The sequence below is a fragment of the Phyllopteryx taeniolatus genome, chromosome 19 (genome assembly GCF_024500385.1).
Source record: "Phyllopteryx taeniolatus isolate TA_2022b chromosome 19, UOR_Ptae_1.2, whole genome shotgun sequence".
In the NCBI taxonomy this organism is placed as follows: domain Eukaryota; kingdom Metazoa; phylum Chordata; class Actinopteri; order Syngnathiformes; family Syngnathidae; genus Phyllopteryx; species Phyllopteryx taeniolatus.
Window position 1 is genome coordinate 1,103,024 of NC_084520.1, and position 21,909 is coordinate 1,124,932.

General features: G+C 46.1%; 1 protein-coding gene across 1 annotated transcript; it reads right to left on the minus strand.

Moving 5' to 3' along the window:
* Window positions 1–998: 998 nt before the first annotated feature.
* LOC133469632 (high-affinity choline transporter 1-like) lies at window positions 999–13,391 on the minus strand. Its single transcript, XM_061756928.1, has 8 exons — window positions 13,164–13,391; window positions 12,868–12,981; window positions 12,531–12,686; window positions 10,236–10,384; window positions 10,030–10,173; window positions 1,481–1,634; window positions 1,192–1,409; window positions 999–1,118 (listed from the first exon to the last, which is right to left on the minus strand). The coding sequence occupies exons 1-8, from the start codon at window positions 13,345–13,347 to the stop codon at window positions 999–1,001; spliced, it is 1,239 nt and encodes a 412-aa protein (XP_061612912.1). The 5' UTR covers window positions 13,348–13,391.
* Between the last annotated feature and the right edge of the window lie 8,518 nt (window positions 13,392–21,909).

Here is a 21,909-nt window from a genome sequence, read left to right on the forward strand (position 1 = left end):
TATTATTAATACGCTATCTTTCAATTGTGCACTATCGAAGGTCTCAGTTTAGCGGACCATGTTAACCCCTGGGGCAGGCGAGCGCTTGGTCTTGTCATGAGATGGGAATTTTAAAACAGGACACGACGCCTAAGGGGGGGGCAATTTTACAACGGGACTTGCATCCTGAGAGCAGAGGGTTGACTAATTTACAGTGTGTACGGAAAGTATTCAGACCCCCTTAAATTTTTGACTCTTTGTTATATTGCAGCCATTTGCTAAAATCATCTAAGTTCATTTTTTCCCACATTAATGTACACACAGCACCCCATATTGACAGAAAAAAAACAGAATTGTTGAAATTTTTGCAGATTTATTAAAAAAGAAAAACTGAAATATCACACAGCCATAAGTATTCAGACCCTTTGCCCAGTATTTAGGGGTCGCATATCACCCAGAGTCCTACTGTATAAAGACTAATGTTCGGGTTGTGCGTGCCATTTGCTCTGATTGACATGTAGCTGGACACAAGAGTTTGTGCAATAAAACTTTTTGATCAACAACTCTTTGTGTGACAAAGCCCCTTCTTCCATCACCCCTTCCCACGCTCAGGATGGCTGGGTGATATGTACTCATGCTCACAGAAAATTCAGAAAAAAAAGTAACTATTGTATGACAAGAAGGCTAACTCGTCTTCCGGCTTCCATGACAAAAGAAAGATGATACACATCTCTGTTATCTTTTGAAACTCCTACTCAACCATAGCTTTTGTAAATCCTACTTGATATAATAGATACTCAAAGACAGGTTTCTTTTGGGGACAAGATCACCAACAAACAAACGAACCGGGGTGAAGGAATTCCTCAGAGGATTTTTCTTCCTCCCTGATGAGGCTAGTGATAACCCACCTCCCGCCCCTGTTACTATGACTGCCAGGTCCCCGACTGGCACTGCACCCCACTGCACCTCAACGCACCCGGCGGCCAGTACTAATACTTAACTATATGGTTGAGTATGGTTTAATTTACAAAACAATGGTAGCTATATGAATATGTCGTACACAAAAAGAGGGATGTGCCGGTGAGGCCGGTCAACAGCACAGTAATCCTGATCACCCACTTTATTTCATGATCTGATGCCTGCAAGGATGAAAGACATGGGCAATGAAATGGATCTGATGTTAATCCTTGGGGAGCTGTAGCAAACTCTTACCTTCATTCTTAAGATACTCTTATAAATGTTGGTCACAAAGAGAGAGACTGCTGACAATAGAAGTGAGTCCATTGATGACATCACTGCAGCAGTTGTTGCAGAAATACCAATAATGGATATGTAATTTGGGGTGAGGTGCTGCAAAGCAATGGGCATGATCAGACTGGTCTCTCCGCGTTCAAATGGAGATGGGGAGCCATATCCCGTCTTATTCCAGTCTATTGCAAAACATAAAGTTTGGACATTGAAAATGAGCAAGAATTCACAATACGTTTTTCTCCTTCTGTACCTGTCGATACTGCAACTGCTCCAATCAAGACAGCTGGGATTGCAAAGATGATGACAATGGGAGCGGCAATGAAGCCGACCATCCTGGCCGTGGCTGAGGAAGAGGCTGACAGGATCCTCTGGTGGTAGTCTTGACAGGCCAAGTTTCCCAAAATCTAAAATAAAAAATCTCTTATCTGCAAATACCTGCTGTCAATATAGTCACCAAGGTGCACCTTATCATGGTGGAGGGGTTTGTGTGTCCCAATGATCCTAGGAGCTAAGTTATCTGGGGCTTCACGCCTCTGGTAGGGTCACTCATGGCAAACAGGTCCTAGGTGAGGGACCAGACAAAGCACAGCTCCCAAATCCCCGATGAAGAATACATTAAGTGGATCTAGGTTTCCCCTGCTCGGACACAGGTCATCGGGGCCCTCCTCTGGAGCCAGGCCTGGAGGTGGGGCTCGAAGGTGAGCACCTGGTGGGGCACAGCCGGGCACAGCCCGAAAGGGTAACGTGGGTCCCCCTTCCCATGAGCTCACCACCTGTGAGAGGGGCCATAGGGGTCGGGTGCAGTGTGAGCTGGGCGGTGGCCGAAGGCGGGGACCTTGGCGATCCGATCCCCGGCTACAGAAACTGGCTTTAGGGACGTGGAATGTCACCTCTCTGGCAGGGAAGGAGCCAGAGCTTGTGTGTGAGGTTTAGAAGTTCCGACTAGATATAGGTTCACCTCCACACATGGCTTGGGCTCTGGTACCAGTCCTCTTGAGACGGGTTGAACTCTTTTCCACTCTGGAGTTGCCCGTGGTGAGAGGCACCGAGCAGGTGTGGGTATAATTATAGCCCCCCGGCTGGGCGCCTGTACATTGGGGTTCACCCTGGTGGATGAGAGGGTAAACTCCCTCCGCCTTTGGGTGCGGGGACGGGTCCTGACTGTTGTTTGTGCCTATGCACCAAATGGCAGTTCATAGTACCCACCCTTGGGACCTGGAAGTGGGTGATTGGGAGGAACGCCCCCCCCCCCCATATCAGAACGCGAGTGGTGTTCTGTTATTAGACTTCTGAGCTCACCATGGATTGTCCATAATGAACACCACGTTCAAGCATAAGGGTGTCCACACGTGCACTTGGCACCCGGACACCCGAGGTCGCAGTTCGATGATCGACTTTGTGGTCGTTTCGTCGGACTTGCGGCCGCAAGTCTGGGTCGCTCGGGTGAAGAGAGGGGCCGACCTGTCAACTGATCACCACCTGGTGAGGGTCTGCTGGGAACGTCTGGCAGAATCCCCTGTCAGAAGGAGTTTCAACTCCCACCTACGGCAGAACTTTACCCACGTCTCGGGGAAGGCGGGGGACATTGAGTCCGAGTGGACCATGTTCCGCGCCTCTATTGCAGAGGCGGCCGACCGGAGCTGTTGCCGTAAGGTAGTCGGTGCCTGTCGTGGCGGCAATGCCCGAACCCGTTGGTGGATACCAGCGGTGAGGGATGCCGTCAAGCTGAAGAAGGAGTCCCATCGGGCCTTTTTGGCCTGTGGGACTCCAGAGGCAGCTGATGGGTCCCGGCTGGCCAAGCGGAAGGCAGCTTTGGTGGTCGCTGAGGCAAAAAATCAGGCATGGGAGGAGTTCGGTGAGGCCATGGAGAACGATTTCCGGACAGCTTCAAGGAAATCCTGGTCCACCATCCGGCATCTTAGGAGGGGGAAGCAGTGCACTATCAACACTGTGTATATTGGGGATGGGGTGCTCCTGACCTCGACTCGGGATGTTCTGAGTCGGTGGGGAGAATACTTTGAAGACCTCCTCAATTCCACCGACACACCTTCCCATGAGGAAGCAGAGTCTGGGTTCTCTGAGGCGGGCTCTCCTATCTTTAGGGTTGAGGTCACTGAGGTGGTTAAAAAGGTCCTCGGTGGAAGGTCCCCGTGGGTGGATGAGATTCCAAAAAGGCTCTGGATGTTGTGGGGCTGTCCTGGTTGACACGCCTCTGCAACATCATGTGGACGCCAGGGACAGTGCCTTTGGATTGGCAGACTGGGGTGGTGGTCCCCCTTTTTAAGAAGGGGGACCGGAGGGTGTGTTCCAACTACAGGGGGCTCACACTCCTCAGCCTCCCTGGTAAGGTCTGTTCAGGGGTACTGGAGAGGAGGGTCCGTCGGGAAGTCAAATCTCAGATTCAGGAGGAGCAGTGTGGTTTTCGTCCTTGCAGTGGAACACTGGAACAGCTCTTCACCCTTGAGGGTCCTCGAGGGCGCATGGGAGTCTGTCCAACCAGTCTACATATGTTTTGTGGAGTTGGAGAAGGCGTTCGACCATGTCCCTCGTGGAGTCCTGTTGGGGGTGCTTCGGGAGTATGGGGTACCGAACCCCCTGATATGGGCTGTACGACCAGTGTCAGAGTTTGGTACACATTGCCGGCAGTAAGTCGGACTCGTTTCCAGGGAGGGTTGGACTCCCCCAAGGCTGCCCTTTGTCACCGATTCTGTTCATAATTTTTATGGACAGAATTTCTATGTGCAGCGGAGGCATAGAGTTGGTCCAGTTTGGTGGCCTCAGTATTGCATCTTTGTTTTTTGCAGATGATATGGTTCTGTTGGCTTCATCAGGCCGTGATATCCAACTCTCACTGGAGCGGTTCGCAGCAGAGTGTGAAGTGGCTGGGATGAGAATCAGCACCTCTAAATCTGAGACCATGTCCTCAGTCGGAAAAGGGTGGAGTACCCTCTCCAGGTCAGGGATGAGATCCTTCCCCAAGTGGAGGAGTTCAAGTATCTTGGGGTCTTGTTCACGAGTGAGAGAAGAATGGAACGGGATCAGTGCAGCGTCTGCAGTGATGCGGACTTTGTATCGGTCCCTTGTGGTGAAGAAGGAGCTAAGCCGAAAGGCGAAGCTCTCTATTTACCGGTCGAGCTACGTTCCTACCCTCATCTATGGTCAGGAGTTGTGGGACGTGACCGAAAGAACAAGATCCTGGATACAAGCAGACAAAATTAGTTTCCCCCACAGGGTGTCTGGGCTCTCCCTTAGAGATCAGGTGTGAAGCTCAGTCATCCGGGAGGGGCTCAGAGTAGAGCCGCTGCTCCTCCGCATTGAGAGGAGCCAGATGAGGTGGCACGGGCATCTGATTAGTATGCCTCCAGGGCGCCTCCCTGGTGAGGAGAACCTGGGGATGACCCAGGATACACTGGAGAGACTACGTCTCTCGGCTTGCCTGGGAACGCCTCGAGATCCCCTCGGAAGAGTTGTAGGAAGTGGCTGTGGAGAGGGAAGTCTGGGCTTCCCTGCTGAAGCTATTGCCGTGACCCGACCTCGGATAAGCGGGATGAGAGTATGGATGGATGGATGGATGAATAGATGTACAGCAGATATTAAAATTCTACACACCCCTGTTCAAATGCCAATGGAAAAAAAAAATTAAACCAAACTAAGTTAAGACTTGGCTTCAATGTGTGTGGGAGATTATAGTCCAATGAAAACAAGGTTGAACTTTTTACCCATAATTCCAAAAGGTATGTTAGGTAGGCTCAAACATAATACTGCTCATCACCAAAAGAAAACTACATCTACTGTGAAGCATGGTGGTGGTAGCATCATGCTTTGGGGTTGTTTTACTTTAGCTTTAGGTAGAAGAACAGTTTGAAATAAAACAGCAGTCAGTGTCAGGACAAAACCTTTTGGCTTCTGCTAAAAAGGAAAAAAAAATCAAGAAAAGCCTACTAGAACAACTGAAATCTATTTGGTGTTAATCCGAGGTACATTAACTGGCGCAAGTGTGTGCTGACTCCAATTTAACATTTGAGTTTGAATGTGATTTGTGACGCATGAACATGTTGTGACATGTCTGGTCAGGAAACGCGGAGACAGTCGCGAAGACCGAAGCAGGCAGGGGCGTATGTGACAACGCGTTTACATCACTGATGCGTGGACGCAGAAGTGAAGATCTTTGGTTGAGGAGCGTGAACACAATGCTTGCGAAATGCGATGCCCGAGTTGAGAAGAAAAGAAAAAAGATAAATAGTTGTAACGGACATGTTCTCACCTGATGGCACCGTGACCCCCCAACTGCAGACCGAGCGGCATCACTGTCTCCGCTCCCCTGCCGAGGCAGACGACCACGGGGATGCCGGCTTTAACTTCGCACATGGACGCTAAATGAATTACAAACCAGTCCCAAGTAGCATCAAAGCTGAGACACAGACACCTGGTTCCTCACCCGGACGTTAAATTAATTAACTTCCACTCCTAGCCCGCTTGAAGAAGCCCACCAACAAAGACTTCTCTTTCCTGCTGTGTTCAGTGACACTTGCTCCTCCTGGCTGGGACAATGGATGGATCACTGGAGACACCCACAGGTAGTGGAAAATCACTGCAACCCCGGATGAACTAATCATAAGCTTCACCGAACTTGAATGTTATATAATATTATAAGAACGTTACATTACAGACCCAAGATAGTGCCTATCCGTGTGGTCGCCTCGGTTACGTGCTCTCTAGTATTGTCTAAGTTTTTGTGTTTTTCGCTCGTCTTTGGAGACATTACGCGACTCACATACACAAGGGAAGGCTTGCTAAACATCAGGGAGTCTACCCCGGACTTTTTTTCACCAACTTTCGCAAATCCGCTCAGTTTTTTCCCTGAGTTACTCACCGGGGTAGCGACTGCGGTCTATGGCGCATGGAGACGGAGACGGCGCCACAGAGGGAAGCGAGCCGGCATCCAAGTGAAACTCCGCAAGAGAGGACACAGATTGGCATTCCCGTCGAGCCACCTCCTGAATCTACGCTCCCTACCCAACAAAATGGACGAGCTTCATCATCTGATAAAGACCAGTAAAGACTTTGGATGTTCCGCCGCCCTGGGCTCTACGGAGACTTGGCTTTGTGAGACTGTTCCCGATGGTTCCGTAATGCTTCCCGGCTTCAACCTTCACCGGTCCTGGAGTTATCGGGGAAAACAAAAGGCGGCGTGATATGCTTCTATATCAATGAAAAATGGTGTACAGACGTCACGGAGCTCAGCACACACTGCAGCCTGCATTTAGAGTCGCTGTTGAACTGTAAGCCATTCTACTTGCCGCGTGAGCTTGCATCTTTCATTCTCGCCGGTGTTTACATTCTGCCTCAAGCTAACACGAACGCTGCACTGCTAACGCTCGCTGAACCAGTAAACGAAATTTAAAAAAATAACACCCAGACTCACCCCTCATTATTCTCGGGGACTTTAACAAAGCTAAACTCAACCACAAACCCCCTAAATACAAGCAGCACATCGACTGTCCTTCCAGGGAAAATAACATTTTAGACCACTGCATACCGTGCCAAACCTTGTGCAGCCCTGGACTCGTCTGATCAATGCTTAATTCATTTAATACCAACATACAGGCAAGAACTTAAATGCGTGAAGCCTACGGTGAAAAAGTGGACCAACGAAGCAAAGATAGAACTTCAAAGCTGTTTAGACTGCACAGACTGGAGTGTCTTTGAAAATTCAGCTGGCAGCCTGGATGAATATACAGACACTGTCACATCCGATGTCAGTTTCTGTGAAGAGGTCAAAGTCACTTCTCACATTTAATAACAACAAACCGTGGTTCACTCCCAAACTTCAGCAACTTCGGCAGGCCCAGACCTTGTGTCCCCATCCTGCCTCAAAGTCTGCGTGGACCAGCTCACTCCAGTCTTCACACAGATCTTCAATAGCTCTCTGGAACTGTGCCAAGTACCATCCTGTTTCAAACGCTCCACCATCATCCCAGTCCCCAGCAAACCAGCAATCTCGGGTCTGAATGACTACAGGCCTGTCACCTTCACATCTGTGGTCATGAAGTCCTTTGAACGCCTCATGCTGGACCACTTCAAGAGTGTCACAGGTCCCCTGCTGGATCCCCTGCAGTTTGCCTACCGAGCAAACAGGTCTGCGGATGATGCAGTCAACATGGGACTTCACTTCATCTCAGAACACCTCGACATCGCGGGGATGTACGCGAGGATCCTGTTCGTGAACTTCAGTTCTGCGTTCAACAACATCATCCTCTCCATCCATTGTGTCCTCCCACCCCTGCTCTTATCTCTCTCTACACAAACGACTGCACCTTAACGCACCCGGCTGCGAACACCTGAAGTTTGCAGATGACACCAGAGTCATCGGCCTCATTAAAGACGGTGACGACTCTGCATATCGACAGGAAGTGGAGCGGCTGGAGCTGTGGTGCGGCCAACACAACCTGGAGCTGAACACGCTCGAGGCTGTAGAGATGATCGTGGACTTCAGGAGGCATCCTTCGCCACAGCTGCCCCTCACGCTGTCCAACTGCCTTCTGTCAAACGTCGAAACCTTCAAGTTCCTGGGAATTACAGTCTCACAGGACCTGAAGTAGGTGATCAACATCAACTCCATCCTCAAAATGATCCAGCAGACTTACTGTACTTCCTGTAGCTTCTGAGGAAGTACAGCCTGCCACTGGAGCTGTTGAGGCATTTCTACACAGCGGTCATCGAATCAGTCCTCTGTTCTTCCATCACAGTCTGGTTTGGTGCTGCTACAAAAAAGGACAAACTCAGACTGCAACGTACATTCAAAACTGCTGAAAAGCTAGTCGGTACCCCCCTACCCACAATTGAGGACTTGCACGCTGCCAGAACTAAGACAAGAGCATGCAAAATCCTCTTGGACCTTACACATCCCGGTCATCACCTCTTCCAGCTCCTTCCCTCAGGTAGGCGCTACCGAACAATGCAAACTAAAACTAGCAGACATTCCAACAGCCTATTCCCTCTTGCCATTACCTTCTTCAACCGTTAACTTACAAATCCACTGCAACATGCTGCCAATTTCTTTTGTCTGAGTTTTTTGTCACATTTCTGTCGGGCTTGAAATGATTCTCCTTTTTGGTTTAAAATAATAGCCTCTTCCTTCCTTCCTTCCTTCCTTCATTCCTTCCTTCCTCCCTTCGCTTGTCGAGACAGTCATGCATGAAATCTGTTTTGTGAACGTTCACTGATGTCCAGTTTTACAATTCTCTAAAATAGCGCATTTATTGATTTAAAGATGCTCCTTTGTTGGTTTAAAATAACCCGCACTTGGGGTCTCCTAGAGACACTCAGGAGCTTGGAATCTGTCCTGAGAGCCTCCGCTGACGCCTGCTTGCTGCCCTCCTACTTGAGCAATCCACTCCCCTTCAATACCCAGGTACCATTAGTTTCTGCTAAAAGCTGATAGACTGCTCCCACTGACCCTTTGTCAGCCCCAGTGTTTCCTGTCCTGAATTCCCCCCAGACACGTCACAACGTTCGTGTGTGACCCTCACCCCTCCTCCCACCCACACCGCTCACAGACATTTGTCCAGGCATGTTCTAGCGCAAGGGTGGGCAAACTTTTTTGGCTCCGGGGCCACGTTGACTTTTAAAATTTGACAGGTGGGCCAAGCCAGGACCAGATGCTTACATATCAAAAATACACACAAAAAAGGCATTGCATTGTTAATACTTATTTACTTTCAATGGGAACAGTGTTGTTTTGTTGATCACTTTTTTTTTGCCAGTGCATCAAAGTCTGGTGTTAGTTTTGTTGTGGCAATTCTCAGAACACATCTGAGGTGTTCATCACTCAGCCGGGATCTGCAGGATCTTTTGTTGGTCCTCATCACACTAAAAGTCTGTCCACACACGCATGTAGAGCTAAACACCACCAGCATCCTCTGTGCCATCTTCTGGATTTTTGGAAATTTGTCTGCACTTAATGAAGCATAAAACTCATCCAGTTTGAGTTGAACTTCTCTTTTAAGACAGTATCACACTGGAGCTCAATCAGTTCCATCTGCAACTCCCGTGGCGCTGTTTCCAGGTCTTGTGTGACTGAATCTTGGAAGGCATAGCCCTAATAAGTATCAGATTTTATAGGACGTGATACTTTTACTGTTTGATAACACTTTGAACTGCCAGGTGACCGTGTATGACCCTTTGTAGTACTAGTTTTATTGTTTTAGAACCCTTTAAAGTACTGGTGGTGGAACAGTGGACGACTGGTTAGCACATCTGCCTCACAGTTCTAAGGACCGGGGTTCAATTCCCAGCCATGCCATGTTCACCCCGTACCTGCGTGGGTTCTCTCTGGGCACGCCCGTTTCCTCCCACATCCCAAAAACATGCATGGTAGGTTGATTGAGGACTCTAAATTGCCCGTAAGTGGGAATGTGTGCGCGAATGGTTGTTTGTTTCTATGTGCCCTGCGATTGGCTGGCGACCAGTTCAGGGTGTACCCCGCCTCTCGCCCGAAGATAGGATATCGCCCTGGGATAGGCTCCAGCACGCCCGCAACCCTAGTGAGGAGAAGCGGAACAGAAGATGAATGAATAAAGTACTGGTTTTATTGTTTTATGACCACTAGAGGAAGCCATAATGACCGTCACATCATCAAAACGAACCCCCTTAAGCCATAAACCTGTCAAAACATGACCTGTTTGACGAAAGCTGTGTTCTTTTCTTTTTTTTACTTGGCATTTGAACAAGGGTGTCTAGACTTTTCCCATCCAGTGTAGGTGCACATACTGGAAGTTGCACAGGCAAAGTGCTTACCAACAATAAAGTTTGATCAATCCACCTCCACATTCTGTCTGAGTCAACAGAACTAACCCAGGGAGCCTGGTAGGTGAAGTTTAAAGCAGTCGTAGTGATGTCTGCCGAGTAGGGGTTCCTCAGCAGGAAAGGGACGCAGATCCACTACAAAAAATATAATTAGTAAACACAAACGTTGGCAGAATTGTTTGACATGAGTCACTCACCAGACCAAAGAACATTAGCGTCAGCTGAACGATGTCTGTGTAGGCTACAGAAATGAGTCCCCCCAGCAGTGTGTAGATGATGGCCACTGCAGCCGAAATCCAAATACAATGTGTGTATGACAAATCCAGGATCACGCTCATTGATGCACCTAAAAGTGACAAAGGTGCCAGACACAGATATGTATTCCTGTTCATGATTTATTTTTCTCATAACCTCAAAAATCAAAATTGTTGGGATTGGAATTACGGGAACCCTGTGACATGCCTATGCTAACAGGGAAGTTATTTCTCAGTTTTTTTTTAGTCGTATCTGGTGTCGTATTGTCTTTATCCATTTTCCGTACCGCTTTATCCTCACAAGGGTTGTGGGCGTGCTGGAGCCTATCCCAGCTGACTTTGGGCGAGAGGCGGGGTACATCCTGAACTGGTCGTTAGCCAATATAAACAAACAACCATTTGCACTCACATTCACACCTACAGACAACTTCGTGCAGGGATGTCAAACTCATTTTTGCCAGATTGTAGTTAAGGTTTCCCTTAGAGAGCCGTTATGACTTCAGAACCATATATATGTATACACGCTTCATCATATCAGTACATATACAGTTGAACCTCAGTTCAGTGCTCAGTGCCCACATCATTCATAACTTAAATTTTCAATTTTAAAATGTTATAAATGTATAGCTATGTATAAATGTTATTAAAAGTGAAGACAATTTGAAATTTTGGTCTAGAAAAACATGAAGTAGATGCATATGATTCGCTCACGCGGGCTACATGATCTGGATCTGGCCCCCGGGCCTTGAGTTTGACACCTGTGATTTAGAGTCTTCAATTAACCTAGCATGCATGTTTTTGGGGTGTGGGAGGTGGTCCCCCTTTTTAAGAAGGGGGACCGGAGGGCGTGTTCCAACTACAGAGGGATCACACTCCTCAGCCTCCCTGGTAAGGTCTATTCAGTGGTGCTGGAGAGGAGGGTCCGTCGGGAAGTCAAAGCTTAGATTCAGGAGGAGCAGTGTGCTTTTCGTCCTGGCCGTGGAACAGTGGACCAGCTCCAACTCTCACTGGAGCGGTTCGCAGCCGAGTGTGTAACGGCTGGGATGAAAATCAGCACCTCCAAATCTGAGACCATGGTCCTCAGTTGGAAAAGGGTTGCGTGCCCTCTCCAGGTCGGGGATGAGATCCTTCCCCAAGTGGAGGATTTCAAATATCTTGGGGTCTTGTTCACGATTGAGGGAAGAATAGAACGGGAGATCGAAAGGCGGATCGATGCAGCGTCTGAAGTGATGCGGACTTTGTGCCGGTCCGTTGTGGTAAAGAAGGAGCTAAGCCGAAAGGCGAAGCTCTCTTTTTTTTTTTTTTGTCCTGTTCGGCTGTTAGGTCAAGCAGAATGGAAAATTTGTATCCCTTTTATGCCAAAACAGTTTTACTGTGTCACAGTGGAGTTTTTAAGGTTCCGCTGTGGTATTATAATTGAGGTTTATTGAGAATCAGACTTGATCAGTCGAACAGAACAAAGTTTCTAGAAGGAAGAAAGAAACAAAGACAAAAGACAAAGCACTAATTTTAAACAGGATGAGTGAAGTAAATCATTACATTATCTACAAAAATGAAGCGTTAAATATGAGTGTTGCATGGGGCTGTGGTGCTACACCCTGTGAGGGAAGGACAGGACAAGGACAGGAGAAGAAGCATGCAGGACTAGGGTCGTGAACCCGGCTGTACAACTGAAGTCTGGTGGCATTAATTATGTGAATTATAAAAGTGTACAGGACGAGATTATACGCGAGGGGATACACCAGCGATTTGCATATTCATGAGTTATTTGTTGCAGTAAGGGGTGTGTGCCTGCGGATACATGCAAGTGAATTGATACCGTTTTAGATGCACAAAGACTGACACAAGTGTCCTGTAATTGCTGTGGCCGCACCACGGCGGCTGAGGACCCCACCCAATCAATCCAGGGGCGGGATCAGGCACAGGGGTCCACCCGAGAGCAGCCCGGCCTCCTGGACAGCCTCCCTGGTGAGGTGTTCCGGGCACGTCCCACCGGGAGGAGACCCCGGGGATGCCCCGGGACACGCTGGAGAGACTATGTCTTTCGGCTGGCCTGGGAACTCCTCGGGATCCCCCCGGAAGAGCTGGATGGAGTGGCTTCGGAGAGGTAAGTCTGGGCGTCCCTACTACTGACCCCGCAACCCGACCTCGGATAAGTGGAAGAAAATGGATGGATGGATGGATGAACGAAGAACAATAATGTAATTTTAGTGAATACCAAACAACACTTTTACTTACCCAAGCCAGTGAGAGTTCCTGGCACCCAGACTACATCAGCCATGATCAGTGCCACAGACAAAACTCCACTGATTACTGTTCCATATTTTTCTCGGAATGGGTCCATCATTGTCACATACTTTTTGTCTCTCATTGTTTTGGCAAAGAAAAGTCCCCCTTTGGTCACACAAAATTATGAATGCTTGTTTTGAGACAACAGAGAAAGTAAAATTCAGTCATGCTCCTTTACACGCGCCACAATTATTATTATAACTTGGTTTTGCTTTACAAATAATCAATGTTTCTGATAGGAAAAACGAAACAAAATCAAATTAATAGCCACAGGAGAAGAGCTTACCGATCAGAAAAGACAAACTGATTGTAATTGGCATGACAGCCCAGGCCAGGCCCAAGTCTGGAGTGTAAATGATCTCACTGAGTCCAACAATGAAGCCTCCTCCAATGAACGTACCTGGAGGACGCAACACATACAGTACATTTATCTCCTTGGCTTAGTTTGATTTCTGAGATTGTATAATTTGACTAGATCCTCAGATGACGCTGAAAGATGAGCCCCTAGTGTGGGGTTTGTTAAAAAGGGATGGTTCTAATCACAGCAGTCAGCTCAACCTGCTTCTACAGAATATACTGTACCTGTCATGGTGAAGACTCCCACCATCAGATGAATGCTTCTATTTGCCAGCAGTGTGATGTCCATCTGATTTGCCTGTCCGTTCTTAGGCATCTGTTTGGTCTTCCTCGAAGCCCAGATGCCAGTACACAGCACCAGCAGGTAGAAGAGCACCATCACCACAATGCCTGGGATGTTCACACTCATTTTGCTTGGAGGGAATGACTCTATGACAAAACTTTCCCCACTTGCTTTATTTGATATTTCCACCAAAACAGCATTCTGCAATTTAGATTGTCAAGCAAAACAGGTTTTATTGCAAACAGCGATAAATTTAAGCAAATATTCTAAATTCGGCTCCAATTTTGAACTTTAATGAATGTTTACACAACATGAATAAACTTTAACTATTCAGTCAAAGCAAATACCATTTTTTTTCATAAGTACACCTGCTGTTCACACACTGCCCCTTATCACAAATTCATTGTGTAACCTTCACATGGTAACGGTCGGGCCTGTATGCGCTTGCCTGTTTTGGTAGTTTTGAAAAACCCAATTTTTGTCTTTTCTTAGATTTCACTTGGCCACATAATTGTCAATGGTTCTCAATACCTTGTGTTCCAACCTTTTTTGAGTCTGGATTTTGTAGTCTAGTTCGACTACGCCTAAACAAAACTGGCCTGCTAAATGGACTCCACGGACTGCAGGGAATTAAAACAGAACATCATTGGCTACGACGACCTCTCGGGTGTCTTCAACCAGGTTGGGCCACCAGAAGTGTTGTTGGATAAATTGGATGGTACGGGTGATTCCTGGTGAGGTGTTCTGGGGCATGTCCCACCGGGTATCATGTACTGTCCTGCAGTACTGTTTAGGAGCCTGGATGGCACTTTGCGCCCTCTCGTCCTCTCTTTCCCTTCCCCTCTCTGTTTCAGCTTCTCCACAAGCCACGCACCTGTCTCCAATCAACCCTCATCACCACCTACATTTAAGCCTGCCTGTTCCCAGAAATCCTCGCCCAAGTATTGTAGCCTCTCCTAGCGATACCACGGCCCACCGTACTCATGTAAGCTACTCAACTCCTCGTTCCCTTGTTAACTCTTGTGTCTCCTCGTTACCAGTTCCTGACCCACGTCGTTCCTGCAAGCCCCCTGTTCTGTCCAATGCCTGCCACCTGTCCATGCCACCGCCTGTCAACACATCCAGGACCACTTCCACTCCCACTTTAGTTGAATACCCCTGACTGTAAATTATAAATAACTAGCCTAAGCGAAGCGGTGTTATCAGTGCCAAGCGTGTCTTCATTGCAAAAAATAACAAAAAGAAACAGCAATGTTGAATGGAGTGTGTGTCTCTTTATATGATCAGTAAAGCGCCGGTCTGTCTTTGGGGTCGCCGGGAGTTAGCCAGAGGTCAGACGAACCGGGTCCCCCACCATCGATCGCCACCTTGAGTCCAAAAGTCTTGCCTTTGTATTTATCTTCTTCAGACACACTCTGATCCAATGTCCCTTCTTTCCACAATGGAAGTATCTTCTACCCCCTCTGCGTCCCCTCCCTTGTCCAGTATACAGCCTCAACCTCCTCCCTTCTGGTTCAGTGATACTTGATGTCCATTAGGCTGTCGTCGAGTGCCTTCCGCAAGGCCAGGCGGTCTGGGAGGAAGGCGGCTGCTCTTGTGAGTTGCGGCAGCAGGAGAGGAGGTGGGGCATAGAATCGCTGTGTGTGAAGGGCCGTGCTGTGGGTCGCAGAGGACGGTTGTGTTGTTGGTCTTCTTCCAGATTGTACTCTTCTAGATCTTTGTCATTGATTTGTGGAGGCCACGATGGAAACCAGCTCACGGCCACAACCTGACATCCTTGCCTTGGCCGATTCGGACAAAATCGACCACAGGCAATACACAGTTATCGTTAACTTGTCCTACATGTAGTTTTTGTCAGAAAGCTTCTGTCCCCATTCACATATAAATCTAACAGTCAACCACATTTTTCTCAACTTTCTTTTTCCCTTCAACATTTCCTTCAGTTGCTGTAACTGCCGAACACTTAAACTTCCTGTCACTGGGAAACCTTATTCAGTTATCCACTTCTCAACACACTCCATAGATTTTTTCCCTCATATTTTCCCCTCATGTATGTCATGACAGTTGACGGATACACCAGTAATTCTTTTTTTCTTTTCTCTCTCGTCCCACGTCCCATTTTCAGTCCCCATTAGAAGCACTTCTCTTTTTTACAATATTCGAACATCTTCGCAATTGTTGGGGACACGAACCCATGATTGTCGGACTCGAACCTGGGGACCCAGTACGGAGAAACTAGTCGCAGATTTTGGCCTATTCCTCCACACAAGCAGTCTGCAAATCTTGAAGGTTCCGTGGGCTTTTATGGCCCTTGAGTCTCATTTCTTTCCATAGATTTTCAATTGGATTCAAGTCAGGTGATTGGCTGGGCCACTCAAGCAGCTTTATTTCTTTCTTTGAAACGAATAGCGTTTCCTTGTCAGTATGTTGTGGATCATTATCTTGCTGAAATGTCCACCCTCGTTTCATTTTCATCATCCTCATTGATGGCAGCAGATTTTTGTCAAGAATGTCTCGGTACATTTGCCCGTTCATCGTTCCTGCAATAGTGTGAAGTTTACCAGTACCATTTGCTGAAAAGCAGCCCCACACCATCATGTTCCCACCTCAGAACTTCACTGTTGGTATGGTGTTTTCAGGGTGATATGCAGTGCCATTTCTCCTCCAAATGTGGTGTGCATTATGGCATCCTTACAATTCAAGTTTTTCCAGCAATGAAGTCTGGTGTGGTGAGCGTGCATACAGGCCATGGCGGCGGAGTGCATTATTCACCGTTTTCCTTGTGACAACAGTACCTGCTATTTCCAGGTCTTTTTGAAGCTCTTGGCTTCCTTGGCTCTCGGACAACTCTTCTGATTATTCTTTGTACTCCTCTGTCAGAAATCCTATGAGGAACACCTGATCGAGGCTTTCCACTTACGTATTATGGCCCCAACCGTGCTCACTGGTACATTCAGAAGCTTCGATATACACCTGTAATCAATGCCATCATTATGTTTTGCAATTTTGCAATGGATTTGACTGAGGTACAAGCAGATGTACATACAACTAGGCTACTTAAAAATAAATCACAATAAATTACACTCAGCGATCTTCCAGACCTTTGCTTCAAGAAATTATCTCGATCTGGGCCGTTTTAGATTTTAGTTGAATACCCGTGTCCTATATCACACACCTTGTATTACGCCTACCTGGAGCGAGCTCAGCACTTATAACAAGTTGCTGATCATGGCGCATCGAAGTCTGCTCATACAATTTGTGGCAGAGGGATACAACAAGCTCGTTGAACAAAGAACTTTATTGGACAGCAAGCAATAAACAGTATCTACAAACAACTGCAGCAAATGGGAGCAGCCAATACTTTTTTGGCTTTAAGAGACATTTTGAAGCCTGTCTTGTTTCCCTAGGTTTGCAGCAAACAGCAATTTAGTCTGTTCTTGTTTGGTGCGTTTCTTGATATTTGGGTTTTGGTGCAGGCCAGTACACACTTAAAAGACAAAACATGGTACCACTAAAAAAATGGAATTCATCCATCACATTTAATAATTTAGCTTGGATTAAATGGATTAAATGAAAATGATTCATTTAGTGTACCCTGAAAGTTTAACCTGAAAGCTATAGCTTGAAAAAACAGAACCAGTGTTAGCGAAAATGTTAGCTCTTGCTAACTTAGCTTAGTTAAGTTTAAAAGCACAGCATCGAGTTTCAGTGCTCATACACATTTACACACGTAACGGTTTATGGCATCTTTCTGGTTTAGGTGAGAGAAATATAAAGGTTCAAGCAGCAGCTCTTCGAGTCCCCAGTAGACAGCGCCTGAACTCTCCAGACAATAATGCGTCAAATTCGTGGGATGAATACTATGCTCAGTCAAGGACAGATCCATGTTTAAAAACATAAATGACTTTTAATGTTACAAAAATGCAAAGCTTATTCATTTTTTTCTTATCAACGTCAACATCGCTCTTTCCATCCAAGTCCGCAATGCATGCGCAAATCTCATTAAGTTCAATCCTTTAGTCAAAATTACATTTTTCAGTTTGGTGGCAAGCTGTAAATTTAAATTCCAGTAAAGAATAAAAAAAAAAAAAAACAACAACAACCTTACATCACAAACTAAATCTTTTCAATAATTTATCTATTTTTTTAAATAACGTGTGACAGCTTTGTTATATTTTTTTGCAGTGTAGATTTTATGTGCCCATGCATGTAGGGCAAGTATACTTGGGACAAACTTGTCATCATACTGTGTGTGTTTTTTAAGCGCCTATTTTTTTTTTACCGATCACTGCAAACACACGGGTGGCAACACGTTTGTCTCTCCAGTGTGTTTTCCGATGTGCGTCGTCAGAAGACATTGACGAGCGAATGTTTGACCGCATAATGAGCAGGAAAATGGTTTCTCTCCAGTGTGTGTTCTTAAGTGTTTTTTCAAAAGACATATATGAGCATATCTCTCGTCACAAACTGAGCAGGCAAAAGGCTTATCACCAGGCTGTGTTCTTGTGTGATTTTTTAAGGTTCCATTCCGAGAGAATCTTTGACCACAAACTGAGCATGCAAACGGTTTCTCGCCAACGTGCGTTTGTCTGTGTGTTGTCAAATGATTTCTAAGAGCGAACCTTTGACCACAAACTGAGCAGGGAAAAGGGTTCTCTTCAATGTGTGTTCTTGTGTGTTTTGTCAAACGACATCTATGAGCAAATCTTTGGTCACAAACTGAGCAGACAAAAGGTTTTTCACCAGTGTGGGTTCTTGTGTGACTTTTCAAGGCTCCCTTCTGAGAGAACCTTTGATCACAAACTGAGCAGGCAAAAGGTTTTTCCCCAGTGTGGGTTCTTGTGTGTGTTGTCAAACATCTCCTTTCAGAGAATCTTTGACCGCAAATTGAGCAGAGAAAAGGTTTCTCTCCAGTGTGTATTCTCATGTGTCGTTTCAAATTCGACTTACAAGGAAAGGTTTTCCCACACTTAGAACATTTCCAGCGTTTGCAGTCAGTGTGACGTGTCACGTCACCTTCAGACGGTCCATCATCATCATAGTCAGAAGAGTTGCACGTCATGTCGTCACTATCTGATGGTGGAGCTAAGAGGCCGTCTGCCTGTGATCCTCCACAGTTGGCTCCATCACCTTCTGTTGTCATGTGTTGACTTGCGCTGCCGCCGCTTGGATGCTCCGCCCCTCTGCTCTCCCCACTTTGACCTTCATCTTCACTCTTCAAAGGGCCGCCTATCAATAGAACCTTGATGGTTCCCTCCTGCTCCTCCTCTTTAATGTGTAGGAAATCTGCCTTCTCCTTTTTAATGCAAGGCGACTCTGGCTCCTGCCGCACAGGACGAGGAGCTCCACTGATGTCTGCAAGACACAAGAAGATTTTGATTTTGCTCCTGCCGCACAGGACGAAGAGCTCCACTGATGTCTGCAAGACACAAGAAGATTTTGATTTTGTTTTTTGGTTTTTTTTTGCTCAAGAAAATGAATCTGGCAGTCATTTCGAATAATTGCAATCCATTTTGGAGCAATTGGTAAATAACTGAATGCCTTCGGAATGCCCCTTTTTCATCAGCACAATCCGCATGTCATGGGGTGACATCAAATTCAATGCGTTGTCGGTGTGGAAAAGGAACGTAGCATGCTACAAAGTGGCAGTATTAACTCATATTTTATATATCGTAGCTGTCGAGTGGAATACTCTCCAATATGACAACTTGAGTTTCCAAACACCGCTTTGTTGAAGTTGGTAACATACCTTATATTACTGTCATATATTATCGCACTCTCACATGAACAGCACCCCAAAATGATGTTCAATCGCTAATTTAATATGCAAAAAAATTATTATTATATTTTATTACTTTATTTGTTCTGCTTTTAAATCAGTATTGTTCTTATGATTATTATTCTTATAATTTCCTTTTGTTTCTCTAAAATTCTTTTTCTTTCCTCTGTAATATGAACTACTAGCTAGCCATCAACAGGATTTTCCATGGACTGTTAGCAATTTCTAAAATGATGTGTCTTGCATTTAAATATAAAATGAGGGTAATCTTTTTTGTTTGTAGTCCAACTTGAGGGGTGGTCAGTAACAAGCTGAAAGCACGCTCAGTGAGGCCAAAGAACGAGCTGCTGTATATGGCGAGTGGCGTTAGCTTCTGCTAACGACTTGAGGCTAAGCTGTTTGTGGTAACTGAGGACTAACACACGCGCAACTCTGAGTGGCGCTGATGTTATAACAGCCGTTTCCTGGGCAGGGAACCCCTAGACTGCCAGGCATTTTCGAGCAAATTGACGTCTTTAGACGTCATTGGCAGGGAATAGATGGATTCTGAATAACGTTTTTGGACAGCATTGGCAGGGAATGAGCTAAAAGACTTCGCCGCTGTGGAGCATGCTGTTTAGCGCCTTAGCTTGCTAGCTCGTTGGGTCACGTGCTTCGTGAACGTAAACATTTAACTTTCCCGTGTGTGTAATTTGGGGACTAATACACACGCCCAACAACTCGGAGCGAAGCGCTGACGTTTAAAATTACATCGCCGCGGTGGAGTGAGCTGTTTAGCTCCTTAACTTGCTAGCTGAAAGGCCCTTATAGACCCAATCTTAAGTACACACCAGAAGGCAAGCGTATTGATATAAGTAGAGTGATGTGTTGGGGGACTGAGCAGAGCTGATGTGGTGCAGGCATTTGTGCATATGTGAATAAACCCCGCCACAGTGCGTGTTGGCGGAATCGATAAATTGTCTTTGACCATTATTACGCCGGGCTCGAGACGGCAACCTTCCTAAAGCCGGACCTCCAACTCGGAAATGGAGACTAGTCTTACAAGACCGATATGGAACTCTTGCTATCTGCTTCTCCGTAAAACACTACCTGTACGGTTATATGTTTTGTTGTACGTGTGGAAGGCCGAGAAGCGCTGGGAGCACACATCTCTGGCCTTATGTGTCCCGAGTTTTATAAATTCCGATTCTCAGTGGAAAATGTACACGTCACCGCACCACGTCATGAGTCTCACACGCACGCCCAACTTACAGTAAAACTAGGCAACAATTTCCACTGATATTTGTATATTTATCTCTACTTAGCTATTATTCATATTCTGAACAGTAGCTGACTTGAAGTACCTTCAAAATATCAGTGGAAGTACAACGTTGAATACAATGATTTGAAAATCATGTTCAACCTATATTTAATTGAATACACTACAAAGACAAGATATTGAATGTTCAAACTGATCAACTTGATTGTTTTTAGCAAATAATCATGAACTTAGAATTTTATGCCTGCAACACGTTCCAAAAAAGCTGGGACAGGTTGAGAAAGTTGAGGAATGCTCATCAAACACCTGTAAGTCCCTGAGAAAATAGTCCAACAGTTAAAGGACAATGTTCCTCAACGTACAATTGCAAGGAATTGAGGGATTTCATCATCTACGGTCCATAATATCATCAAAAGGTTCAGAGAATCTGGAGAGATCACTGCATGTAAGCGGCGAGGCCCAAAACCAACATTGAATGCCCGTGACCTACGATCCCTCAGGCGGCACTGCATCAAAACCCGACATCAATGTGTAAAGGATATCCCCACATGGGCTCAAGAACACTTCAGAAAACCAGTGTCAGTAAATACAGTTCGGCGCTACATCCTTAAGTGCCACTTGAAACTATGCAAAGCAAAAACCATTTATCACAACACCCAGAAACCCCGCTGGCTTCTCTGGGCCCGAGGTCATTTAAGATGGACTGATGCAAAGTGGAAAAGTGTTCTAACCCTAACCCCAACCCTGGTCCGACGTGTCCACATTTCAAATTGTTTTTGGAAATTGTGGACGTCGTGTCCTCCGGCCAAAGAGGAAAAGAACCATCTGGACTGTTATGGACGCAAAGTTCAAAAGCCAGCATCTGTGATGGTATGGGGCTGTGTTAGTGCCAATGGCATGGGTAAATTACACATCTGTGAAGGCACCATTAATGCTGAAAGGTCCATAAAGGTTTTGGAGAAACAGATGCTGCCATCCAAGCAACGTCTTTTTCATGGACCCCCCTGCTTATTTCAGCAAGACAATGCCAAACCACATTCTGCACGTGTTACAACAGCGTGGCTTCATCGTAAAAGAGTGCGGGTACTAGACTGGCCTGCCTGCAGTCCAGACCTGTCTCCCGTTGAAAATGTGTGTATCCAAGATTGTGGGGTTGCAGAGAAGTGTGTGAAGCCCACCGGTGTTCTCCACAACGTCCCGCGGAAAACCCAGGCATATGCAAAATTGTTTGTGGATACAACATCACCAACTCATACGCATATCATAATGAACATTGTGTAAGCTTTTATATATTATCCATGGTGATTGTATTTTATTGATCATATTGTATTGTGAGGCAATAAAGCATCACTTTTGGAATAGCAACTCAGTAAAACTGCGGGACTGCATTAAGCAGGTAACCAAACCTTAAATTGTTTTGCACTGCAGAGAAATATGGAAATAAACCTGACACCGGAACAAGTTTGGTTACGTATGTATTACCTGTATTTTTGTCCCAAAAAGGTAAAAGACAAAACACTTGAAATAAAGTGGATTTATTACATTGCAAAAAAAAAAAAAAACATTATAAAAGCAAAAAAAAACAAAACAACGCTTTTTATGACGAGGATGATTCCTTCCAGGGAAAAACTGGACATTTATTTATCCGAAT

Bases quoted from the DNA above. Each gene is read 5' to 3' on its own strand.
- LOC133469632 (XM_061756928.1), bottom strand. From the start codon at position 13,347: ATGAGTGTGAACATCCCAGGCATTGTGGTGATGGTGCTCTTCTACCTG. The intron at 1,410-1,480 runs GTACAGAAGGAG...GTTTTGCAATAG, and splicing joins AGCAGTTGCAGTATCGACAG to ACTGGAATAAGACGGGATAT. The intron at 1,119-1,191 runs GTAAGAGTTTGC...TCATCCTTGCAG, and splicing joins AGAGTATCTTAAGAATGAAG to GCATCAGATCATGAAATAAA.